The 21138-nt window shown below is 53.0% G+C and overlaps 1 protein-coding gene across 1 annotated transcript; it reads left to right on the forward strand.

The window, feature by feature from the left end:
- Positions 1–7195: 7195 nt before the first annotated feature.
- Positions 7196–20157, forward strand: LOC137160187 (repulsive guidance molecule A-like). The gene is made up of 3 exons (XM_067558638.1): positions 7196–7453; positions 10216–10709; positions 16617–20157. The coding sequence occupies exons 1-3, from the start codon at positions 7333–7335 to the stop codon at positions 17283–17285; spliced, it is 1284 nt and encodes a 427-aa protein (XP_067414739.1). The 5' UTR covers positions 7196–7332; the 3' UTR covers positions 17286–20157.
- Positions 20158–21138: the final 981 nt, after the last annotated feature.

Raw genomic sequence — 21138 nt, forward strand, 5'->3', positions numbered from 1 at the left:
TGTAATTGGCCTTTTCCTTGTGTCCAAGAGGGGCTGGGGTGAGCGAGATGGCGGCTTGATGGGGGGGTGGAACAGCCTGGGGCAGACCCGGCCCTTTAACACCACGATGCCCAGCTTTTCTCTGCGGTTCAGCTGCTTCCATTGTAGGGACCCCAACTTGAGACCATGGGAACTTGGGGAAATGGCAGCGTCTATTTATGGGGGCCCCCTTTCAGAAACCTGCGAGGGCCTGATCTTGAGAAGTGTTGAGCACCCACAGCGCCAGGCGTAATTCATGGATGTGGGGGTGCTTGGCACCTCTGAAAACTAGGTGGCCCAAAAACAGGCACCCCAACATTACGAGGCAGATATGGCCTTAGTCACTAAGCTGAACTATGCCATGTTGTTTGGACACAGGCTTTCCCCAGTAAAGTAGCCCCCCTGGCACGGTAGTATTATTTGTCAAGCACAGATGTCAAGACCCGCAACGGCACTGGTCAGTGAAGTTTGAACTGACTATTTGAGTACCTAAGGGCCCCTAAAATTAAGATGACACCCTGCTGGGACGTCTGTGCAGGAAACCAGCTGAGGATCTGGTGCAAAGATCTTATGGAGATTGTTACACAAATGTAACAAAAATCATTGGTGCACAGGATGAAAGATAGGGAAGGGATAGAGAGAGAGAGAGAGAGAGAGAGGATGAGTCCTGTGATTATTCCCCGTGCTGGGCCATCATGGGAATTGGAAGGGGCAGATCTGGCAGAAGGTGCTGCAGGTAAAGAGACCGCTACCATCTGAGCTAAAGAAGCCACTCCTTTAGCTGGTAGGAGTAGTAGACTGTTATCCTCAGTGCTCACCAACCACGAGAGAGGGACACTATACGCACTTTATCAATGAGTTACACAGACATGCTCATTCTTGCACCTGGCTCACAATGGACAGTCTCTGCCCCAAGTTGCTCACAGTCTAGGGGCTTTAATGACTGGGAGGGTGGTGATTTGGAGGGCGCGCGGAGGAGGAATCTCCTTGCATAGAATGAAGGCGTTGTCAGGTAAAAGAACATAAGAATGGCCAGACAGGGTCAGACCAATGGTCTATCTAGCCCAGTCTCCTGTCTTCCCACAGTGGCCAATGCCAGGTGCTTCAGAGGGAATGAACAGAACAGGCAATCATTGGGTGATCCACCCCGTCGCCCATTCCCAGCTTCTGGTATGGAGAAGGGCATGGGAGCAGGAAACGAACTAGGCGCTGGAGCTGGCATGTCGGAGGGTTCAGGTGGGGGACAGCATGGTGTGAGATGAGGTCAGAGGGGTGAACCTGAGCGGGTCTGTATAAGGGCTTTAAGACGCTAATGAGCCAATGCACAATGAGGCAGAACTTTCCTGTGCCTCCCGCCCCCAGTTTCTTCAGTGCCCCTTGCTGACTGGGCCAGATCAGTCCATTTCCTTCCCTCCATCCATTTTTCTGCAGCACCTCCTTGTAGATGGGCAAGAGTCAGGTCTATCTGCTCTGTCGAATCCCCTCCATGGCTCAGCACAAGAAATAAGCAGAGGTCTCCTCCTTTATCTCTATCCCTCCTTCACTCCTGTGTCCTTGCCCCGCTCTCTTTCATCCCACACATGCACGTCCGTGCTCATTTGTATAGCAATTTCCGTGAGGTCTTTGCTGATGTGTCTCAGCTGGTTTCCTGCCCAGTCATTCAGTCCCAGCTGAATTTGGGGGAGCGCAGAAGCGCTCAGATACTAGGGGGATGAGCGTGTTATAAATGCATAGATGGATACTTGGGAACTCCATGCGGGGCTCAGTTTGGCTGTTAAAGCAAAGCGTGTTTAAAAGACTCACCAGAGATTAATGAAAGGCTTTTCATCTACGAAACAAAAGGGTCCCCAAGGAAGCCTGAGTCTAAAATGGTGCTGGCAAGATGAGAACAGAGGCCCGGACAAAGTCTGCAGGGACCATGTGTGGATGTAATGCCCTGATTGTCCTATTACGGTTCAGCTTAGGATGTAACTAAGTGCACCAACAGAGAAGCTGCCATCAGCTGTCAGGAAAGAGAAGGACAAAAGCTGGCTCTGTGGCGAAGGGAGGTTAGAGATCGAAGGACAGGTGAGTTACATGGAGGGGGTGGGAAAGATCCACACAGATGGGCTGAGAATCGCGATCGCTGTATTACAGCTAGGGAAACTAAGTTGTCCAAGGTCAGAGGACTAGCTCTCCTGATAGCTAGCCTGTTGCGCTAACCACTAGACCACACTGGCTCCCTAGTTAGAGTCTCACTTTCCTGCCCTCCCCTCCTGTAAGATGAGGAGGGGCAGGTCACCGTCCTTGCTTGAGTTCTGCATCCGCCAGAGAGCCCTGCTCCTCCTCTGAATTTGCCCGTACTGTCAAACAGCCGTCCCCAGGGACTCCAGTGATCGCAGCAGAACTAATGCAACCCACCAGCTCCAAATGCCTTCCATTAACCCTTTAATGCAAGGACACAGCTTCACTTCGCATCCCACTGACGACGCTCTGGGTCTTTGGGTAATAGAGACAAGCCTTTTGCCATGGAGACGCCCGAGGACAAGGGGCCAAAATCAGCCCTGGCATGACCAGGCACAGCACCAGGAGAAACATTGGCCTGAGGAGTTAAAAACCTTCTCCGAAAAATATTCCCCGCGATGTTGATGGAGTGAGACAAGGAACGTGAGAACAGCCACGCCGGAGGAGATGAAGGGTCTGGCCAGTCTGGCCTATCTCAGGCACAGGCCAGTATGCCACGTCACATTTTGCAAGCTACCCTCAAAGCCTTCCTGGACCTGGTCATCACGTCCCACCTCAGCCTGCTCGGAATGAAGATGTGAACTCAACATCTCTTTGCAGGGAGAGCGTGGAGATCAGGTCCCCTGACGCTGCTTATTTGTATCCACCCAGTGGGAGATAAAGGGGCTCTGGCAAGCGCTTTGATTCACAGCAGTGAATGCCATGTAGGGAGGAGGTAAATCTGATCCTTCAGTGGTCCCTGCATGGGGTGTCCTGACCGAAGAAACTTGCTCCAAAATCAATCTTCAGAGAAGGCACAGAGGGTAAGCCCTCCTTTGCTAGGGTAATATCTAGCAGTCTTTATGCGTGCTTTCTGGCCCCCTTTTGTCAGCCTGGCTGTTCTACGGACAGGAATGTCAGTGTAACAGAATCCAAAGTAACATAGAACTACAAAGGGCTGGGTAATAGCTCATCTTCCCAGTGACTTCAGTGGGAGTTGCACCTAAGTGATGACAGAGTAAGGACTTCAGGATTTGGCCCCATATGCACAGTAGTCACTTTGCCAACCACTAAAATGCAGTCACCTCTGGGATGGAAATGGCAGCTGTTTAACAGTTCACAATAACACTTTAGGATAAGAAGTGAAGGAGAATGCATCCAAATAAAGTTGCAACGGGCGGGCTTTAGATGGTGGAATGTAATTATCTGAATAGGAATCTGCCAGGGTTAACACCTGGTCTTGCCTGAAGTGCCATGAGATCTGGAATGACCACGAGTGCTCAGGATTTCAATTTTCTGTCTCATCCAAAAGCCAGCCGAATTGATTTTCCCTTCTGAGGTCAGCACATGGGAAGGTCTGTGTACAAGTCAGAACAGCAGGGTTTCTGTTCAGAACCGAGAGAGTTGGGATCCGGTGGATATTGGGGTTCTCTTCCTGGCTCTGACATGCTGTGTGACCTAGAGCAAGGCTCTGACCTCTGTTTCCCCTCCCACCCTTTGTCTTTCTTTTCTAGTGTGATTGTAATCCCTTTGGGGTCAGGGCTGTCCCCGTGGGTTTGTAAAGCATCTGGCACAATGGGGCCCGGATCTCAGTTGCAGTCTGTAGACCTTACGTTAATGCAAATAATAATCACAAATTGCTTGCTGGCTCCTGCAGGTCCATGCATTAATTTAAACTGGGTTAACCCTGAGTGGTGTTTGTACAGCCGTTCTCTGTCTGTTTTAGGAGGGCAGCACCTTGCACTTACAGAGGAGAAATGAAAGCGTGAAGAGACAACCAGAGAGGAAACTTCCAGCTTTAGGGAGTTTTATCTGCCGAGCTCCCACCATGGAGCTTTGGAAAACTTGCCTGCATTTAAAGAAATGGCTGCAGTTTCTGATGAGAGAGAGCGTTCAGGGGAGCAATGTGGGCTGCTCTCTATAGCTGCACGTCCAGACACATGTCCACATGTGTATAGACAGGTGCACATGTACATCAGCGTGTGTACCACAAATGTAGGGTTTGTGTGTATGTGTTGACCAGACAGTGTTTGTGCAGGTGTTTGTTCGTGCAAATTTGACTGTGCGGGGGATGGGGTGGGGGGTTACATGTATGTTTTTATGCAGGTTTGCCTGTTTGTGGGGTTGCATGAGCCCACATACAGGTTTGCCTGTACACAGGGGTGTGCACGCCTATCTGTCTTCATTCAGGTGTTTGCATGCGTACATTTGTGTAAGCGCATGCAGGTTTGTATGTGTGCATGTCTGCAGGCAGGTGCACAGCGGCCTCCTCTGTGCACGTTGAGTCGTTTTACATGGGCAGGTTTGGCACAGTCAGACTGGGTCTGAACAGGGACTTGGAATTACAAGAAGTAATTGTCACTGTTCACACATTCTAATCAACGGTGGTGAATAGGCCTCATCTACTCTAACTGAACAGACTTTGTTAGCACTTGTCCTCCCCATTGTTATGGTTCTCACCCTTGGATGTATATATACACCTTCTATCTGTGCTTTCCACTTCATGCATCTGAGGAAGTGGGTTGCAGCCCACGAAAGCTTATGCCTGCAGGAATTTGTTAGTCTTTAAGGTGTTACAGGACTCTCGTTGTTTCATCCTATTACTCCAGTTTACAAGGTCATCCGGATCTTCCTGTATGATATCCTGCTCCGTCTCTGTATTAGCAATTCCTCCCAACTTTGTGTCATCCACAAACTTTATTAGCCCATTCCCACTTTTTATGCCAAGGTCAGTAATAAAAAGGTTAAATAAGATTGGTCCCAAGACCGATCCCTGAGGAACTCCACTAGTAACCTCCCTCCAGCCTGACAGTTCACCTTTCAGCATGACCTGTCGTAGTCTCCCTTTTAACCAGTTCCTTATCCACCTTTCAGTTTTCATATTAATCTCCATCCTTTCCCATTTAACTAATATTTCCCCATGTGGAAGTGTATCAAATGCCTTACTGAAACTTAGGTAATGATGTCCTTAACTACTTTCTCTTTCAAAAATTTTTCCAAGACCTTGCATACTGCTGATGTCAAATTAACAGGCCTGTAGTTACCCGGATCACTTTTTTTCCCTTTCTTAACAATAGGAACTATGTTAGCAATTCTCCAGTCATACGATACAGCCTCTAAATTTACAGATTCATTAAAAAGCCTTGCTAATGGGCTTGCAATTTCATGTGCTAGTTCCTTTAATATTCTTGAATGGAGATTATTTGGTCCCCCCAAATTTAGTCCCATTAAGATGTTCGAGTTTGGCTTCTACCTCGGATGTGGTCATTTCAATCTCCATATTCTCATTCCCATTAGCCACCCTCCCACTATCCCCAAACTCTTACCAGCTCCTGCAAACTGAAGGAAAAAACCAAAACAGAACAAAAACAAAGACACACAGCTCCACAAAACTCACCCACTGCCCCTAAGGCCCACTTAAACTCCCTTGTTTTCAGCTCTGTTTGCTGGCTCCTGTACCGCTGCAGCTGAGATGGAAACTCTCCAGACAGCCACAGCATTCAGTGAAATGCAGCACAAAGGGGGACCCTAGTACAGAAGGGTGGATTTTTCCCTTCCTAGCCTTGGAATCAGGGCAGTGAGTGCACGGTGCAATATTGCAAAATATACTAGGAATCACTGAGCTGCCCCATTGCTGCAATGCAGGGAGTTGCTGTAATCACTCTTGGAGGTGACAGAAAGGTCATCGTGAGATCTGGAGCACAATGCAAGGGGGAAAGAATTACATTTGCCTGGCCCATATTTGTGATTTGTTGCTGGCAACCGCTTTTTGGAGGGGGGGGGGGATGGAGTGGGGTGTGGGGGATGGGATGGGGGAGGTTTGGAATCCACCCTATTTTCTTTTTTAACAGGGTAACTCTAACAACACTGGCCTTCTGCCGCACCTGTCGCTTGTAAATCTCACAGCCCTTTTGCAAACAGCCATGAATTAAGCCCCACGGCGGCTTCCACAAATTAGGCAATGTTAGCCCCCATTTTCTAAATGGGGAAACTGAAGCACAGAATGGCTAAGTGACCGTCAAGGTTCACACGGTGAATCAGTGGCAGAGTCTGGAAGAGAACCCAGAAGTACTGACTCCCTGTTTGGTGATCCCTGGGCCAGGACACAGCCCTGACTGGGATAGTTTAGTTGGGGTTGGTCCTACTTTGAGCAGGGTTGGATTAGATGACTTTCTGAGCTCCCTTCCAACCCTCATCTTCTATGATCTTCTATGGGGCACCCCTTCCTTCCCACGGGCCGGGTGCCCATGTGGGACCAGTTAAAATAATTCTAGGGGTCAGTGGAACATGTCCTTAGGAGTTTGCATTTTGTAGAGTGCCGCTCCAATGCGATAAAGCCTTCTGAGGAGTCTGTGGGACGGGTGATAGCAAGAAAGCCACAGTAAGGGGTCACGGGGGATCAGACCCCTTGCATGGGGGGGGGGGGGGGATCAGTCCCCTTGCCCCACAAATAAAATATTATAATCCGTGCCACGTGGTGCCATGTCCCCAGATGTGGTGCCAGATGTGTCCCTTTCCCCCTTCCCTTCTGGCTTCCTTAGACCTGGCTTGCAGAATCTACTCCCTCCCCATTGCCCTCAACAGCGGCTTGAAGGACAGCGCTGTGAACCGGGTCTTCCACGGCGGAGTCGGATTGGCTGGAGGGGTAATAACGATGCAGATTAATGAGGCCTAGGTACTGCGCTATTGGTGGGAGGCTAATGAATATGCCGATGAGCTGGCTCTGGCTCTTTCCCTATTTGCCGGAGCGTCACATCTGGAGCTGCGCTATTGGCGGGAGGCTAGGGAATATGCAGATTTGAGAACTCTGCCTTCGTTCCCATTGGGGGCAGGCTAATGAATATGCAGACTAGTTGCTTCTGGCTGCCTTCCCGTTGGCTGCAGCCTCATTCATATGCAGATCGCTGGTTCCTGTCCCCCCTCCCACCCCTGCTGCTCCATTCGGCGGCGCTGAAGCAGGCGGCCGGGGCTGGGACCGGGACCGGGACCGGGAGCGGGGCTGAGATCGGGACGGAGCCGGGCTGCCCGCAGCCTTTCCCCGGCCGGCGGAGGGGGGCGGACGGGGGCAGCTCTGCGCGGAGCTGAGCTGGAGGCTCCCGGGCCGATGGCTGGATGGTTATGAGGCCAGGCAGCCTCCCCCCGGCGGCTGTAGAGCGGCTCCGGGGGCCGGGGCGACGGCCTCTGCTCGGCATGGTGCTGCTGGTGTCCGTCTGCCTGGCCCCGCCGCCCGCAGGTAGGGAGCGGAGCGGAGCAGGGTCGGGCCGGGCCGGGCCGGGGAGCGGGGATGCCAGGCGGGGGGGGGCTGGGATGGAAACTCGCTGGGGAGCCGCCCGGGATGGGCTGGGGCCAGAGCACATGCCGGGGCGGGGGGCAGGATGTGGGGGGTCCCCCCTGCAGCCGGCTGCCTCTTTGGGGGGGTCCCCCTCTGGGAGCTGGGGTCCCCGGTCACGCGCCCCTCCGTGCGCTGGCTGGAAGAGGGGAGCGGAGAGCCCGGAGCACGTGCCTTATTGGGGGGCTGCCGGGGGTGCCTGAGCGGGGACCCCCTCGGGGGGGGGGGGTTGAGCAGGAGCCTGGAGGCCCACCGCAGTTGGGCGCCCCCCCTCCCCGGCCCCCCGGTGCGCGCCTGTCGGGGGTGGACGAGCCGTTTCTGGGAGGTTTGTTTTTCTACGAGGAGCGAACGCGCAGCTCCTGCCAAAGCAAACACGGCGGCTGCCTGGAGCACAGAGGCGCCTTTCTGCTGCCGGCCAGCCAGGGACAGCGGCCCGAGGGGGGCTGGGTCGGCTCCCTTTCCGCCCCCTGGCAGGGGCTGCACCGCGCTGGCCTGCTTCCCCAGACCCCAGGGGTCTAAAGGATCAAACTTCCTGGGCTGGAGGGTCCTAGTGTCAAACTGCGGGGGGGGGGAGTTCCCCAGCCCTGTTTCTGTGCCCACTTGTGTCACCCATCCGGCCTGTGGGCGCTGCCAGTCCTGGTGGGCAGAGGAACCACCTGCCTGATAACTCCTGCTCTTGCAGGGGATTTCTGCTTGCTAGCCATGAAATGCACGCTGGCTGGTAGAGGGTTCCTGCAAGACTGGGGTGCGCGTGCAAGAGGTACTGGTTTTGCTCCTTAAACAAGCCTTGCGGTGTGAAGCGATAGGGGAGCATCTTTTCCGAGTGGAGGTCACTGTATCTTAGTGATGCTATTTAAGAATTGAGGCTTAAACGGTTTCATCAGTGGCTGTAACTATGAAAATCCTAGGAGACGGGAGCGCAGCTTCTCTTTCTAAACAAAAAACTGCACTAGATGTAGAGAAGGGCCTTTAAACTAAAGCAGGAGTCAGTGTAAACGAGGCTTACTTAGATGGGTAATGCAGCGAATGACCCGCTTTCGCTTCTAGCAGATTTCACATGTGGCTCAGAGCACTTGGGACGGTGGATAATTATCCCTATTTTACAGATTGAAGCAAAGCTCAAAAATATCAAGTGTGCACTAATTTTGGGGGCCTCTGCTCTTGGGTGCTCAGCTGGAGATGCTCAGGGCCTGACTTCTGAAGTGCTGAACCCCCAGTGCCATGGTTGAGTTAATTGGAAGTTTTGGGTGCTCAACGTTTGGCAAAGTCATGCTCAGAGTGGGCATCCAAAATTTAGCAGCTGACTGAAAACTGCAGCCTGATTTTCCCCAAAAGAAGATAGGAGGGTGGCAGAACTGGGAATAGAACCCAGGAGTCTTAACTCCTGTCCCAGGCTCCAGCCACAGTTAATTATTCTAATTGCCAAGAAGCCTAGCTATAGAAAGTAACTTTTCTTCTTTTCCCTGAGTTTGGAGGGAGAGTGAGAGCTGCTTTGTGCCTTAATGTAGAACCTAGCTAAATCTGTGACAGCAGTACTTTCACACAAGGCTGTGGGATGCTTTCCGAGAGATGGATGTTGTGTGTTTAAGAGCAGTAGCCTAATCAGTACAGATTTGCATGCTGGGTCTAAAATTGCTGCAGTGCCGATCTCTGCCCCCGGGGAGGATACTGCATTGAATTTAATAACTCGTGTATTTTGTGCTTTAATGTTTGAGTGCTGGTTTAGGGTAGCAAACAGTGTAGCATTGTGTGTCTAAGAACACAACACACACACAAAGTGCAGTGATAGGTCTGAGCGCATGCAGGAAGAGTAGCAGTAGTTCAGACCTCTTGCAAATTGTTACAGACTTGACAAAACGTGGGTGGATATAAACCAGCCTTTCAAAATTCTGTTCGCTTGAGGCGTGGAACTTCATGTTTCACTTGCTATTCAAAGTCATACTTTTTTTTTTCTTCATAATGGCTAAAGTAGGCAGTCGATCTTGTGTCTTGGCTGGTAAATTTCAGTGACAGTTTTGCTACCCTTGTATAGTGTGTATACGTAAAGTGAAGGCATATCATTGCATTGCACTGACTGATGCTGTCTTAGGTGTGTTTATAGTACATTGCAGCTTTTGTAATATCTACATGATGTAGAACACTTCTTTTTCTACAACAGTAATCCCGTGCCTTTATTTTCACTCTGTTAAAATGCTTTAACCATAGTTGGTTTGTTTTGCTCTGTCCTGTCTTGGAGAGAGAGGGGGATTTATTTAATAAAAAACACAAGAAAACGCTGGTGGCAAAAATGCTCACTTAACTATTGACTTAGTACTTGTCTGTCTGGGGAATACTGTGATGGCTGCGGCTGGTAAAATGCTTTGGAGATGGAGTGCTATCTTAAGTGAAAGCAATACAGGCTTTGACGGGTCAGAACAGCCCAGTAGATGGCATTTATATCTCAGTTAAGCTGTCGTGAAGAGTTTGACCTCTGTGTTTTCTCTACCTCTAGGATTTCAGTTTTATGCCTCTGGATAGAAGCTTTCATTGCAGTCTAGGAATGGGGAAAGATCCTTCCTTATGTGACTTTTGTGCTTAGAGCAGGCCCTAGTTGCTAATTAGTGGGCGGATCATTGACACCCATCAAATGACTCGCTGTTGATCAGAATGACCTTTTCACCTTGCAGTGCATTGCCAGCAGTGCGGAATCCAGCACTGCAACGCCGACTACGTGGCGGCCACATCTCCAAACCATGCCTTGCCGGAGGAGACGCCGCTGGATGTGGATTATTGCATTGCCTTGCGGGCGTACTCGGTGTGCACCAGAAAGACCGCCAGATCCTGCCGGGGAGACCTGGTGTATCACTCCGCTGTCTTCAGGATAAAGGAACTCTTTACGCAGTACAACTGCTCCAGCGATGGGCCCACTTCTTCGGCGAAAGCCCCTGGCACGCCGGACCCTCTGGTTTCAGAGCTGTGCAACTACGAGAGCAGATCCGGCTTTCAGAAGAAATTTGCCCACTGTGGATTATTTGGGGATCCTCATTTAAGGACCTTTAAAGATGAGTTTCAGACATGTAAAGTAGAGGGAGCTTGGCCGCTAATAGACAATCCGTATCTGTCGGTCCAGGTCACCAATGTCCCAGTTGTTCTGGGCTCCAGCGCCACGGCCACCAGCAAGGTAATGAGACCACTTTAAAAAAAACCACACAACCTCCCACCCCATCCTTCCGCTTAGTCGCTTCTGTTAGGAGGGACTGAGCTGTTGCAATCATCTGCTACCCCCTCGTGGCCATCAGAGGAAGGGACTGTCAGAGTGCGTACTCAGGAAACAGCCTCTCCTAGCTAGAAGTCGATGTTTAATGGGGGCTTAGATTTGTGTGTTTGCTCTCTACCTCTCTCTTGAGCAGGTGTGTCACGTTCCCATGGTCTTCCGCAATTTCAGTACTGCGCTATAGGCTCAGCTGGTGTCCTCAGACCCCAGGGGATGTTGAGGGCCTGTCTCTGTAGCAGGGCGGTGCAAACCTTCCATACGCAAGCACCCCAAAGCTGCTGAGTTTTGTGACAAACTCAGGACCGGCTCCTGAACCTTCAGGCAATCCTGGCTTAGCTTCAGGGTTTTAAGGGAGGGCTGGGAAAAACGAATCTGCTTCCAACCGGATTTTGTTTTGAGATCTCTAGAGTCCAACGAGGCCTGGGAAGGAGATGCTGTGCATCGGTGAACTCCTGCGAACTGCCGCTGAGCAGTTGGGCGTCTTTGGTAGCCCCAAGCCCTCTGCACAGCTCAGGACTTGAGGGTGAAGATCTTTTCTTCCGGCCCTGCCGCACAGGTGGGAGGTGGGCAAAGGGATTGTGATTTGTAACAGATGTTGCTCCTTGCAGGTACTGCTGTAATGCTAGAGCTGGGAACAGAGCCCTGCCCTGACTAGGTGTGTGACTGTGGGCCAGTTAATCAGACAGCGCTTCTGTGAATCTCTTCACGATCCCCAGAGGAGAGATGGGTCTGACAGATCCTGGTGTCCCAACTGCGCTCTCTTCTTGATAGAACCTGGCTTTCATGTCCAAAGCGGTGTGGGATTTATTCCTCAGCGTGTGACTGCTGCCATTGCCTAGCTCAGGGATTTTCAACCTTTTTTCCATTTGCAGACCTGTAAAAAAAATTTCAAACGGAGGTGTGGATCCTTTTGGAAATCTTAGACCTAGTCTGTGGACCTCCAGGGGTCCATGGACCACAGGTTGCAAACCACTGGTCCAGCCGCTTCTGCAACAGTATCTACTCATTGCTGCGGGAGATGTTGCTTCAGTATGAAAATCCCAATGGCCGCATTTTTCTGTCTTGCTTCTAGATGTGTTAACTCATGACGCACTGCGTGGGGGTAGGGCTGGACAGACATGGCCAACTGCAGATTCCCTCTTTGATCTGCACCAACACTAGCCATGCAAGCATCTTCCCCTGGCTTTGCCGGGCTACTCTGCCTTGTCCAGGTGCTGCACAATCTAAAGCACCGTCACGAGGGGCTCTTCGGTGTTTGTGCGGCTGCTGCAGCTGCGAATCTCTGGGTGTGGGAGGCGGTGGGTTTTGTGATGAGCAAACCTGCCTTCTAAGAATGAAGCCCCGCTAACTCGGGTCACGTTCCCTGCACATATCTGATGGGAACCACCTAAACTCTGCTCACCAGTCTGGGATTAGACCCATGGCCTAGAGGTGAGAGGCTCCATACCCATTTCCAGTTCACCGGGGCCCTGCGCCATGCTACACCTTGCATTAGCCTGTCAGGAGTAGGTAGCTTTATGCAGGAAGGGTCGCCTATTCCACACACACGACCAGCAGCCAGGCCCTGAATTTTGCTCTTTTGCATCTGTTGGCTTCTTAGCTTTTAGGCCTCTCAAGCTGCCTTTGCTCTGCTCTGGGGTGTTACCTGCTTGTTCCTATGGAAGTAATTGATCCCACGTTTTGTAGTCACAGATGCAGCCCAGCTGTTTTCAGCAGCACTGGCCACGTTCAGTGGAGTGAAGCATAGAGGGTTTGATGTCTGTAAGTGCCGTAGCTGCCTGTGCGATGGTGTTAGCCCCACGAGGCAGACGGGCTTGCTCGAGACAGACCTGTGGCGCTTCTGGTCCTGTGATCCGTCTGCTGGGCCGCGTTACCTCTCAGCATCTCCTGTCTGACAGGAAACTGAGCGGTTTGACCCTGCCTATCCACTCTTTCCTCCCTATACGGGAGAGCGAACCAAGAGCTCCCCCGCCTGTCCACGTACCCTTGGTCCAGCTGTAGAACTCACTGACTCCTGGATACGGATATGGATTGCGCTGGCCGTATATCTAATAATCTCTCCTTTTTAAATCCAGCTCTTCCGATGCTTTGCCACTCTCACTGCGCTCATTTTCCTTCCCCTCTATCTGTGCACTGGGTTTTCTTTTCCACTGCTGCTTTAGTTCTCCCGGGTGCTTTACCTCTAGCTCTCCGGTTGGTTTTTTGCCTCTTTTAGCAGATCTTCTCCTATTTGTTGTGTTCCTTCCAGCCCCTCCTCTTTTCGTATTGCTGCTGTTACTTCTCCGGTGCTCATTAAACGCTAACTGTGCTGATGCTTCAGCCCTTGGTTTGTCCCACTCGTTCTGGCTGCTCTGCTTCCCCCCTCCCCTCCTCATCCGGGTCCTGACTTCCCTTTGGGTCTCATGCTGCTGCTGCTGGGATGAAGTGTGTTCTGGTCTCACAAGGGCTTCTGGTACCCAGCGGCGCTTGAAAGCCTGGGCGATTCTGTTCTGTTTTTGCAGCTCTGACCTCTCAATTGGGCACCACCTCTGCTGCTTCTCCACCTGCCCCATTGCAGGGCCTCCTACCAAGGCCACAGCGCTGACGGCTTGATGTTGGGTGCTGTCTCAGAGGGGCTCCCCTCCTGTTTCCTCCTGGGTCTTCTCCAGTTGAGGGAAGCTAGGAGATTTCTTCTTTTCCTCTGGCTTCAGCTTCTTGGCGGTTGAGTTAGACTAGGGCCACCCACCTGCATTCTCTGTCTAAACTGAAGTTTTCTGGGTCCACCTTTAAGCTGTCAGGCACCTCAGAGGGTCCCTGATACGTGACTGACTCTGCACGTTCTCCCTGTGGCTCCCACACCAAGAAAGGACGGGGCTGCATCTTCAAGGGCAGAGCTCACCCAGCCGCCAGCATCGCTGCTGTGCATAGTGAAGCAGTCAGCTGCAGGGAGGCATCGGAGACAATTGCTCTGGTCCGGTAGGACAGGAGGGGAGGTCAGGGCATGCCCCAAAGCAAATGCCATTGAAGGGAGGGGGGACAGCTAGATAGGCAGGCTGGGGAAGGCTGTGGTTGCCCGTGATGCCTTGAATGCCTCTCTGAGGACTGCGTCTCTCCAACAGCGTTCCCTTCAGCCTCAGTTCTCCATCTTCTCTGCCTTGTCTCCGGCGCTCGGTCAAGATGCTGCTTTGGTAGCATGAAGAAGGGATTCTCTCTAGTTCAGCTGCTCTCTGGCAATGACGAGCCACGGATGGGTCTAGAAGCAGGAAGAAGTATTCCTTGTGGGTGACTTGGATCGTAAGCTCCTTGGGGCAGGATTGTCCTTTTCTTCTGTTTGTACAGCGCCTGGCGCAATAGGGTCCTGGCCCGTGGCTGGCGGTCCTGGGTGCTATGGAGATACAAATCATGAGAAGACCGGTGGGAGCAGCAGCTTGGCAGACCCCGGCTTGAGAACGACTGGGCTAGGCTGACCCGTGCTGGAGTTGGATAAAAGCGTGTCACAATGACGCCTGCAGGGCACGTGCCGTCCTTACCTGCCCGCTCCGTGCGCTAGGCCCTGTTGAGAGACAACCGTCCTAGAGCGTGGATCCAGGGGGCACTTGTTTCCCTTGCCGCCGGACATCTGCACGTTGTTGATGGCCTCGTCACCTTTCCCTAAGTTCACACCCGTTCAGCAGCCTTGAAATGTCTGCCGTCCCTGCTGAATTCAGGGCTGCCATTGCTGGACTCTGAAGGACTCGAACCATAAAGCAGGCACAGCAGAGATTGGGCAGCGTCCCTTCCCCACACCTCAACATTGGCTGGGGGAAGCCAGCTTGGGTCAGCCTCTGCCCACCTTTCCCCTTAGCCCTTCCGCTGCGTGTGCCATTGGGATCTCTTTTTAGGCCCTGTGGACATCTGCGGGCCTGGAACTGGGCTGAGACTCTCCAGCTGCTCCTCACACTGGTTACCAAGAGCCGTCAGTCAGACCTGGTTGGAGTTAGAAGCAACAATGAACTCGGTGACTTATTCCTCCAGCCAGCAGTGCTCTCGCTGTGATGTGTAGGACCCTCCCTGGTGGCCAGATGTGCCAGGTGCCCGGAAGACAGCTGGATCTATGAGTGGGTCTTTTGTGTAGTCTGCAGAACTAAACAGTTCTAGGCTCAGTGGCCTCAGCTGTCCGGCCGCCAGGTTTGAAATGATTTGAACCAAGGTGCCACTAGCAGAATAGATATTCCAGGAGCCCTGGATTGCTCCTGATCCTTCCCTGCGGGTTTTGTAGCACAGTTGGGTGGATAAACTTCAACTCTATGGGATGTGTCACTGGGAAGAGAGAACAGATGGCTTATGGGCAGGGTGGGGTGCTTGGGCTGAACAGTAATTAAAGTGAAGCTATAGCTGGTGAACCACCAGTGTCCCTGGGCATGTGGACTCTTGTATCTCTTGGCTGTAGGCGGCTCCCTCTCTCTGCTCGCTAGCCCTTCCTGCTGTAGCTATTTCACAAGCTCCCTGTTCGGTTCGTGGATTACGGTGTTGGACTTCTGTAGTCGAACGTGTCTCCTGTTCAGGGGTTACCTAATCCTACTGTGTTGGGAGGGAGGAAGGTGAATACTCTCCCGTTCGTAGAGATGGAAACCGGCACAGCTGACGTGACACGGCCAGGTTCGTACAGCGAATTGATGGGATCCTGGCTCTCCATCCTGTGCTGTGAGCACTAGGCTGTGCTGTGAAGAGGGTCTCCCATGTGACCTATGCCTCTTCAGTGGCTGAGATTGCCTGCTCTTTGGACTGGGGCCTTTGATTGTTCCAGCTGGTCAGATTTTAGAAGTCCTTTGTGAATTAAATGCTGCAGTTCAAATCCAAAGCAGCCTTCCTCCAGGGAACCACTGCCCTGTTCTCAGGAAGACTCTTGAATGCAAAGTAAGATGGGGAAACCTCTTGGTAGACGGGATCTGTTCTCTGCATCCCTGGGTTCCTGACTTGGTGCTCATCAGTAATGCAGCCTGCAAATCCAAACTTGACTCTGGGAGTAAAGCTGTTCCCTTAACTCCGTTCTGTAGCTAAGACTCTGCTTCCCTGCCCTTCATCTGCTCTCACAAGCCACCGGTCTAAAGATGAGCCCTGCTCAGAAATGAGCCTGGGGAATTTTGTTAATCCAAGGGCGAGAGGAATCCTGCATTCTTTGCTGCCTTGAGCAGCGCGTGCACTCTGCACCAGCGCCTCTGTTGCTCCATCGCTGTAGCCCTTCCCATGTACTGGAACCTGGTAGTTGATGTGAACATGGTCACGAGAATCTCGCTGGCTTTCAAAGGGCTGCTCATGGGGAGATGTTCCAGAACAGACAGCAGTGCGGCCCTGAGCCTCCGCTCCCTGCGTGTGAAATGGGGATAGTAGCCCTGCCATGCCTCTGGATAAATACACTAAAGATCACGAGGTGATGGGAGGGAGAAGAAGCAAAAGTACCTAGGATAGACTGAGTGGTGCCCTTTTCTGTTCTTGGGATTTGCTGCAGCTGTGGCTAAGTTCTAGTCACCCAAGGACAGTAACTTTATTTTGATGGTGGAGTAAAAGGACCTGTAAGCTTTTTCCTCCTTCATTGTCATCAGGGTAGACTTTGTACTTCGGCTCGTTACGTGTGCGAGACGGACTTAATGCAGCGTTGAATCTGAATTTCCTCTGTCCTGCCCAGGGCCGGGTGGGGCAGGGGAAGATGAATTCTCAGCAGTGAGATCCCGAGGCTCAATTGTAAGCTGCTGTGTAGTCCCTGCCTTTCCCCAGGGGGTACAGCTGCTGTGGGAGGTGGGGACTGGGCTGCGGTTTAGCCAGTCTGATCTCACTGCCTTTCCATCTCCTCCGCAGATCACGCTGATCTTTAAGAGCTTCCAGGGTTGCACGGAGCAGAAGGTTTATCAGGCGACCACAGAGGACCTGCCGCTGGCGTTCAGCGACGGCACGAGAACCGGAGGGCAGCAGGAGGGAGCCAGCAGCCTGCGCATCCTGGAGAAGCCGGACGCCAGCCAAGTGGAGATCCAGGCCCACTACATCGGCAGCACCGTCATCATCCGCCAAGTGGGCCGCTACCTCACCTTTGCCATCCGTGTGCCGGAGGAGACCCTGAATCTCGCGGAGGAGAGCGCTGGCCTCCAGCTGTGTCTGCACGGCTGCCCGAAGAACGAGCTGATCCAAGAGCACAGGCTGAGTCTGGGGAACTCCAGCCCGCTCCGGCCCAGCTCCCGCCGGGCCTACACGGTGGAGACGGCCACCGAGCAGTGCCGCCACATCCTGCAGGTGGAGGATGTGTATTTCCAGTCCTGCGTCTTTGACCTGCTCACCACGGGCGATCCCGAGTTCTCCATGGCTGCTTACGGCGCCTTGGAAGACTTGAAGGCTCTGTATCCCAGCAGACTCAAGTTGCAGACGGTCTCCAAGACGATTATCGTGGCCAGTGGCGCTCCGGGGCCTGGGCAGGCCCCTGCCTCGTTGGTCTGGTGCGGTCTCGCCTTCCTAAAACTGCTCTGGTGCTGCTAACGGGTGTGGGACTCTTGCCAGCACGGGCCCCTGTGTAGGAAGACAGAAGCCCCTGGCTCCTCCCTCTCCTGGCGCAGAGTGGAGGGTTCAAATCCTCCTCCCACAAAACCGGTCTGCTTGGTCCAGCCGGCTCCCCTTCTCCACTGCTAGCTGAAGGCCCAAGTGCAGGTTGCTCAGGTTTTCTGCTCTCCGGCCCGAGCGCACTGAACCGTATCAATCACAGCTGCGCCTCCCCCGTATCCCTCCAGCCTCGTGAGCAAGAGCCGGGGACTGGCGCTGAAACGCGCTGTGCCAGGACTGCTGCTTGGTAGGTTGGCAAGACAGTCTCCATGGGAAAGCTGCCCGCATCCCAGCGCACCTGTTTACCAGCCCTTTCTCTGTCACGGATGTGCTGGCCGAAGGTCCTTCATTCCTTCCCCACCCTGTCCTCCGGTCAGAATCTCCTCCGGCTTTCCCCATGGATGGCCCTTCGAGGGCTTTCTCTGCCGTGCTCACGCCGTGCGTCCCAGCGCTAGGGTGACCCCATCCTGGCCTGGTGTTCTTACCAACCGCTCTGCTTCCCTGTGCCATGATGACCAAACTGGAGGCCCACCCTAGCTGGCTGTGGCTGGTGCTGGGTGTGTCCTCTTGCCCCACTGCTCGACACGTCCCTAGCCATGGCTGTGGAAACAAAACAAGCGGTGCTGGTGCTCCAGACTCAGAAGGGCTGTCTGCACAGAGCTCCATGCCTCTGAGGGGAACTACGCCAGGAATGAGTAAGGGCCGGAAGGAGACTACGACATGTTAAACCTGGCTCCTTTTTAATGCCCCTGAGGAAAAGCTGCTGGTTTGAGCAATGCAAGGCAGGACGGGGCAGTGGGAACTCTCTAGCTGTTCCTTCTACAGAGCTGTTGGACCTATGAAATGGTCAGGACTGCTCATCCACATAGCCTGCAATAGCAACTCCACCCCAGAGATGGGCTCCCCAGGGCTGCAGCCAGCACCAGCCCAGGCAGAGCCCGGCGTGGACTTGGGAACTGCAGAGCCTGAAGAGGCAGCTTCTTGTAGAATCACGCCGAAGAGGTGTAGATTTCTGCTCCACAACCTGTAAATATGTCCATACGTTCTGTACGCCTGGTGTTCCTCCCCGCTGCGTTCTTTGCGGGCTTTATTAACCTCCCCCAGCCAGCTGTTAATAGCATTTTAACCTCTGTTTTAATTAAACCAGTGTTTTTTAAAGTGGCGGGGGTCTCTTGCTTGTCTGCAGGGAAGGAGTCAAGTAGCCTGAATTGCCTGAGCCTGCATCCCAGCGACTGTGTGCTCAGGTACAAGGATGGCTGCTCCCTCAGTATAGAGGCGTAGATCTGCTGCCCTCTGCAACAAATGGCATGAGAAGAAAGGCGAGGTGAGAGTTCCCCTTCTTGGTAGGAATCAGTCAGACTTGGGGACCGGTCCTGCATAGGAGGCCTCTACCAACCCCAGCCCAGTTTTCCTCTCCTCCGTAATGTCCTGCTGTAGCCACCAGTGTAATCCAGGCCAGGCTAAGCAGAAGCCAGAGCTTACGCTGGGCACTCTGCCTTGGAGCTGGGAGGGGTAAAATCCACCTCGAGGAGACCTCACCCCGCTAGCTTTCAACAAGCTGGTGCCCTAAAACTAGCAGTGGGGCTGAGAGGGCCTCGCTGCCCCACCGTCTTGGGCAGGATGGTGCTGGGAGTGGCTAACTCCTGCCGCTGCGACTGCATGCCCGTTTTTAGCACGCCTGCTTGAGCGGAGGCAGCCGGGCCGGGTCTCCTTGTGGTGGAGATGACCTTGTGCCGCTCTAGCGCAGGTGTACCCTGCGCCATGTTGGCCCAGAGTCGAAACAGAAGCCGGTCGGCGCCGCTCCCTCTCTCCTCTGCCTGGGTGTCTCCATCCGAACAGCCTGGGCCATCTCCTGTACAGCGCGCCGTGTGCCCCAGCCCTCACAAAGGTCCTCCTGGTGTCAGCCTAGACCCATTTCCTAGGGACTGAGGTAGAGCAGGGCCCAGGTTGCACCGGGCTTTCCCTTGCTTCCCCAACTCCATCCTAGGGTGGCAAAACGTTTGGTGAGGTGAGCTGGCCTTGGAATGAAGCTCACCGCCCTGAGCCTGTTGTTTCCCTTGCCTCTCCTCACCGTGCAGCCCCGTTTTCTCTGCTTTGTCCTGGGCCTGCCTCGGCCGCTGCAGAGCTGTGCCATGGCTCTGCGAGGAGGTCGTGCCCGAGCCAGTGGCTGGAGTGTTGGGCCAGGCTGCACTTCAGGTGTCCCTGTCTCCACCCTCCCGCAATCACTTTTCACCTTGTCTAGGCAGCTGCTTACTGTCAAGGGAGAAATCTCCCTAGTCTAGAACAGGCTCTGCGGGGGCTCTTCTCTGCAACCCAATAATCCTTTGGCTAAGGACCTCCAACGTGCTTCCTACACAATGCTCAGCCGCCCCCCCCCCCCCCCAGCCAGGTGCCTGTTACACCAAAGGCAGTAGCCAAAGGCATGTTGACGTGAGCTAACCTGACCAATCCAACGCACTGAGACTGGGAAAACTCTCTCCATCCTGCTGCTCCCCCTGGTAAACGGGACCCATAAGCATTGCACTTGGGAAGCCTTAGACAGGAGCACCAGGACTTGGAGGGGAGAACATTAAAAGCTAACCTAATGTAGCCTGTATTTTCTCATAATCCTTTGCTTTCCTCTGAGGATATGAAAGCCCTTTATAAAGAAGGGCTGCCTGGAAAATAAATGGTAACTCCATTTTCAGAAGGGGAAAGTGAAACATCCTAGCAAACTAATGTGCTGAGCTAATATAAGACACAAGATCCTGCGCCCCAAGTCTGCTGGTCTGACCACATTCCCGTTTACCTTAAGCCACAGACCAGAAGAGGATTGAAATTGCCTTTTTCCCTCTTCTCTTGCCATGCTCAGGTATTCCGGGCTAAGTTAATAGATGGGACATCTTTGAGTTTTGAGTCCTGAATGTCTGGGCCACTTTATTTACCGAGCTGCTGTGGAAACGAATCACGTTTAAAAATAAAAGGGCCTTACCCTCTAACTAACAAATTAAATGAGCGAGACAAGGACGTGGCTTAAAGGAAAGCCCATTAACCTTTTAGCTGATTGGATACCTTGTTTTGTACATCACTGAGCTGGGACGCACCTGTCAATCTAAAGGTACCAACCCTTGGTTTTTCACTGAACCCAAAACACACACAAGAGTCTTTGTGTCAGTTTCTGCCCAACTGGCTTCAAAGAGAGCCCTAGATTTGTGGCTTACACTGGTGGCTGGCCCGATCTTGTGATTAAAGCATGGCTGGGGGAGTTGGGAAGTGACAGGTCCTATTTTGCTAGATTTCCTGGTGCAAACTAGCCCTTCATGGCTTCAGGTTGGCACCACAAATGCAGCTACGTCCCTGTCTCACAGCATTCAGCCGGGCTGCGGGGCGCTAACGCTAGACGTACTTGGGAGGTGCTCAGATGGTATGGTGGTGAGTGCCAGCTAATGTCCTAGAGAGCGACTGTCCTTTATGGAGGCCTGTTTATAGGGAAAGACTGGAAATTTGCTGGCATACAGACTGAGTTGGACCCGGCTTCCTGTTAGCTCCCAGTTCTACAGGTCTTGCTGGATAGAGCTGGAACTTAAGTGCCTGCTTGACTGTAGACAGTGTTTAGCGCCACTTGCAGCTGGGTGGCGTAATAGCCAGCTTGGGAAGACATACCTGTGCTAGCTCTGAGCGAGTGAGTGTGCTAAAAATAGCAGTGTGGCCGTGGTGGTTGGGCTAGCCGTCCTACCGTGAGCCTTTTTGAGCTCCTAGCCGTGTGCTCAGGTGGCTAGTCCAAGCCACCACCCACGGTGCCATGGCCATGCTA

The sequence above is a fragment of the Emydura macquarii genome, unplaced genomic scaffold, assembly GCF_026122565.2.
Source record: "Emydura macquarii macquarii isolate MOO-44397 ecotype Brisbane River unplaced genomic scaffold, CSIRO-AGI_Emac_v2 contig_306, whole genome shotgun sequence".
In the NCBI taxonomy this organism is placed as follows: domain Eukaryota; kingdom Metazoa; phylum Chordata; order Testudines; family Chelidae; genus Emydura; species Emydura macquarii.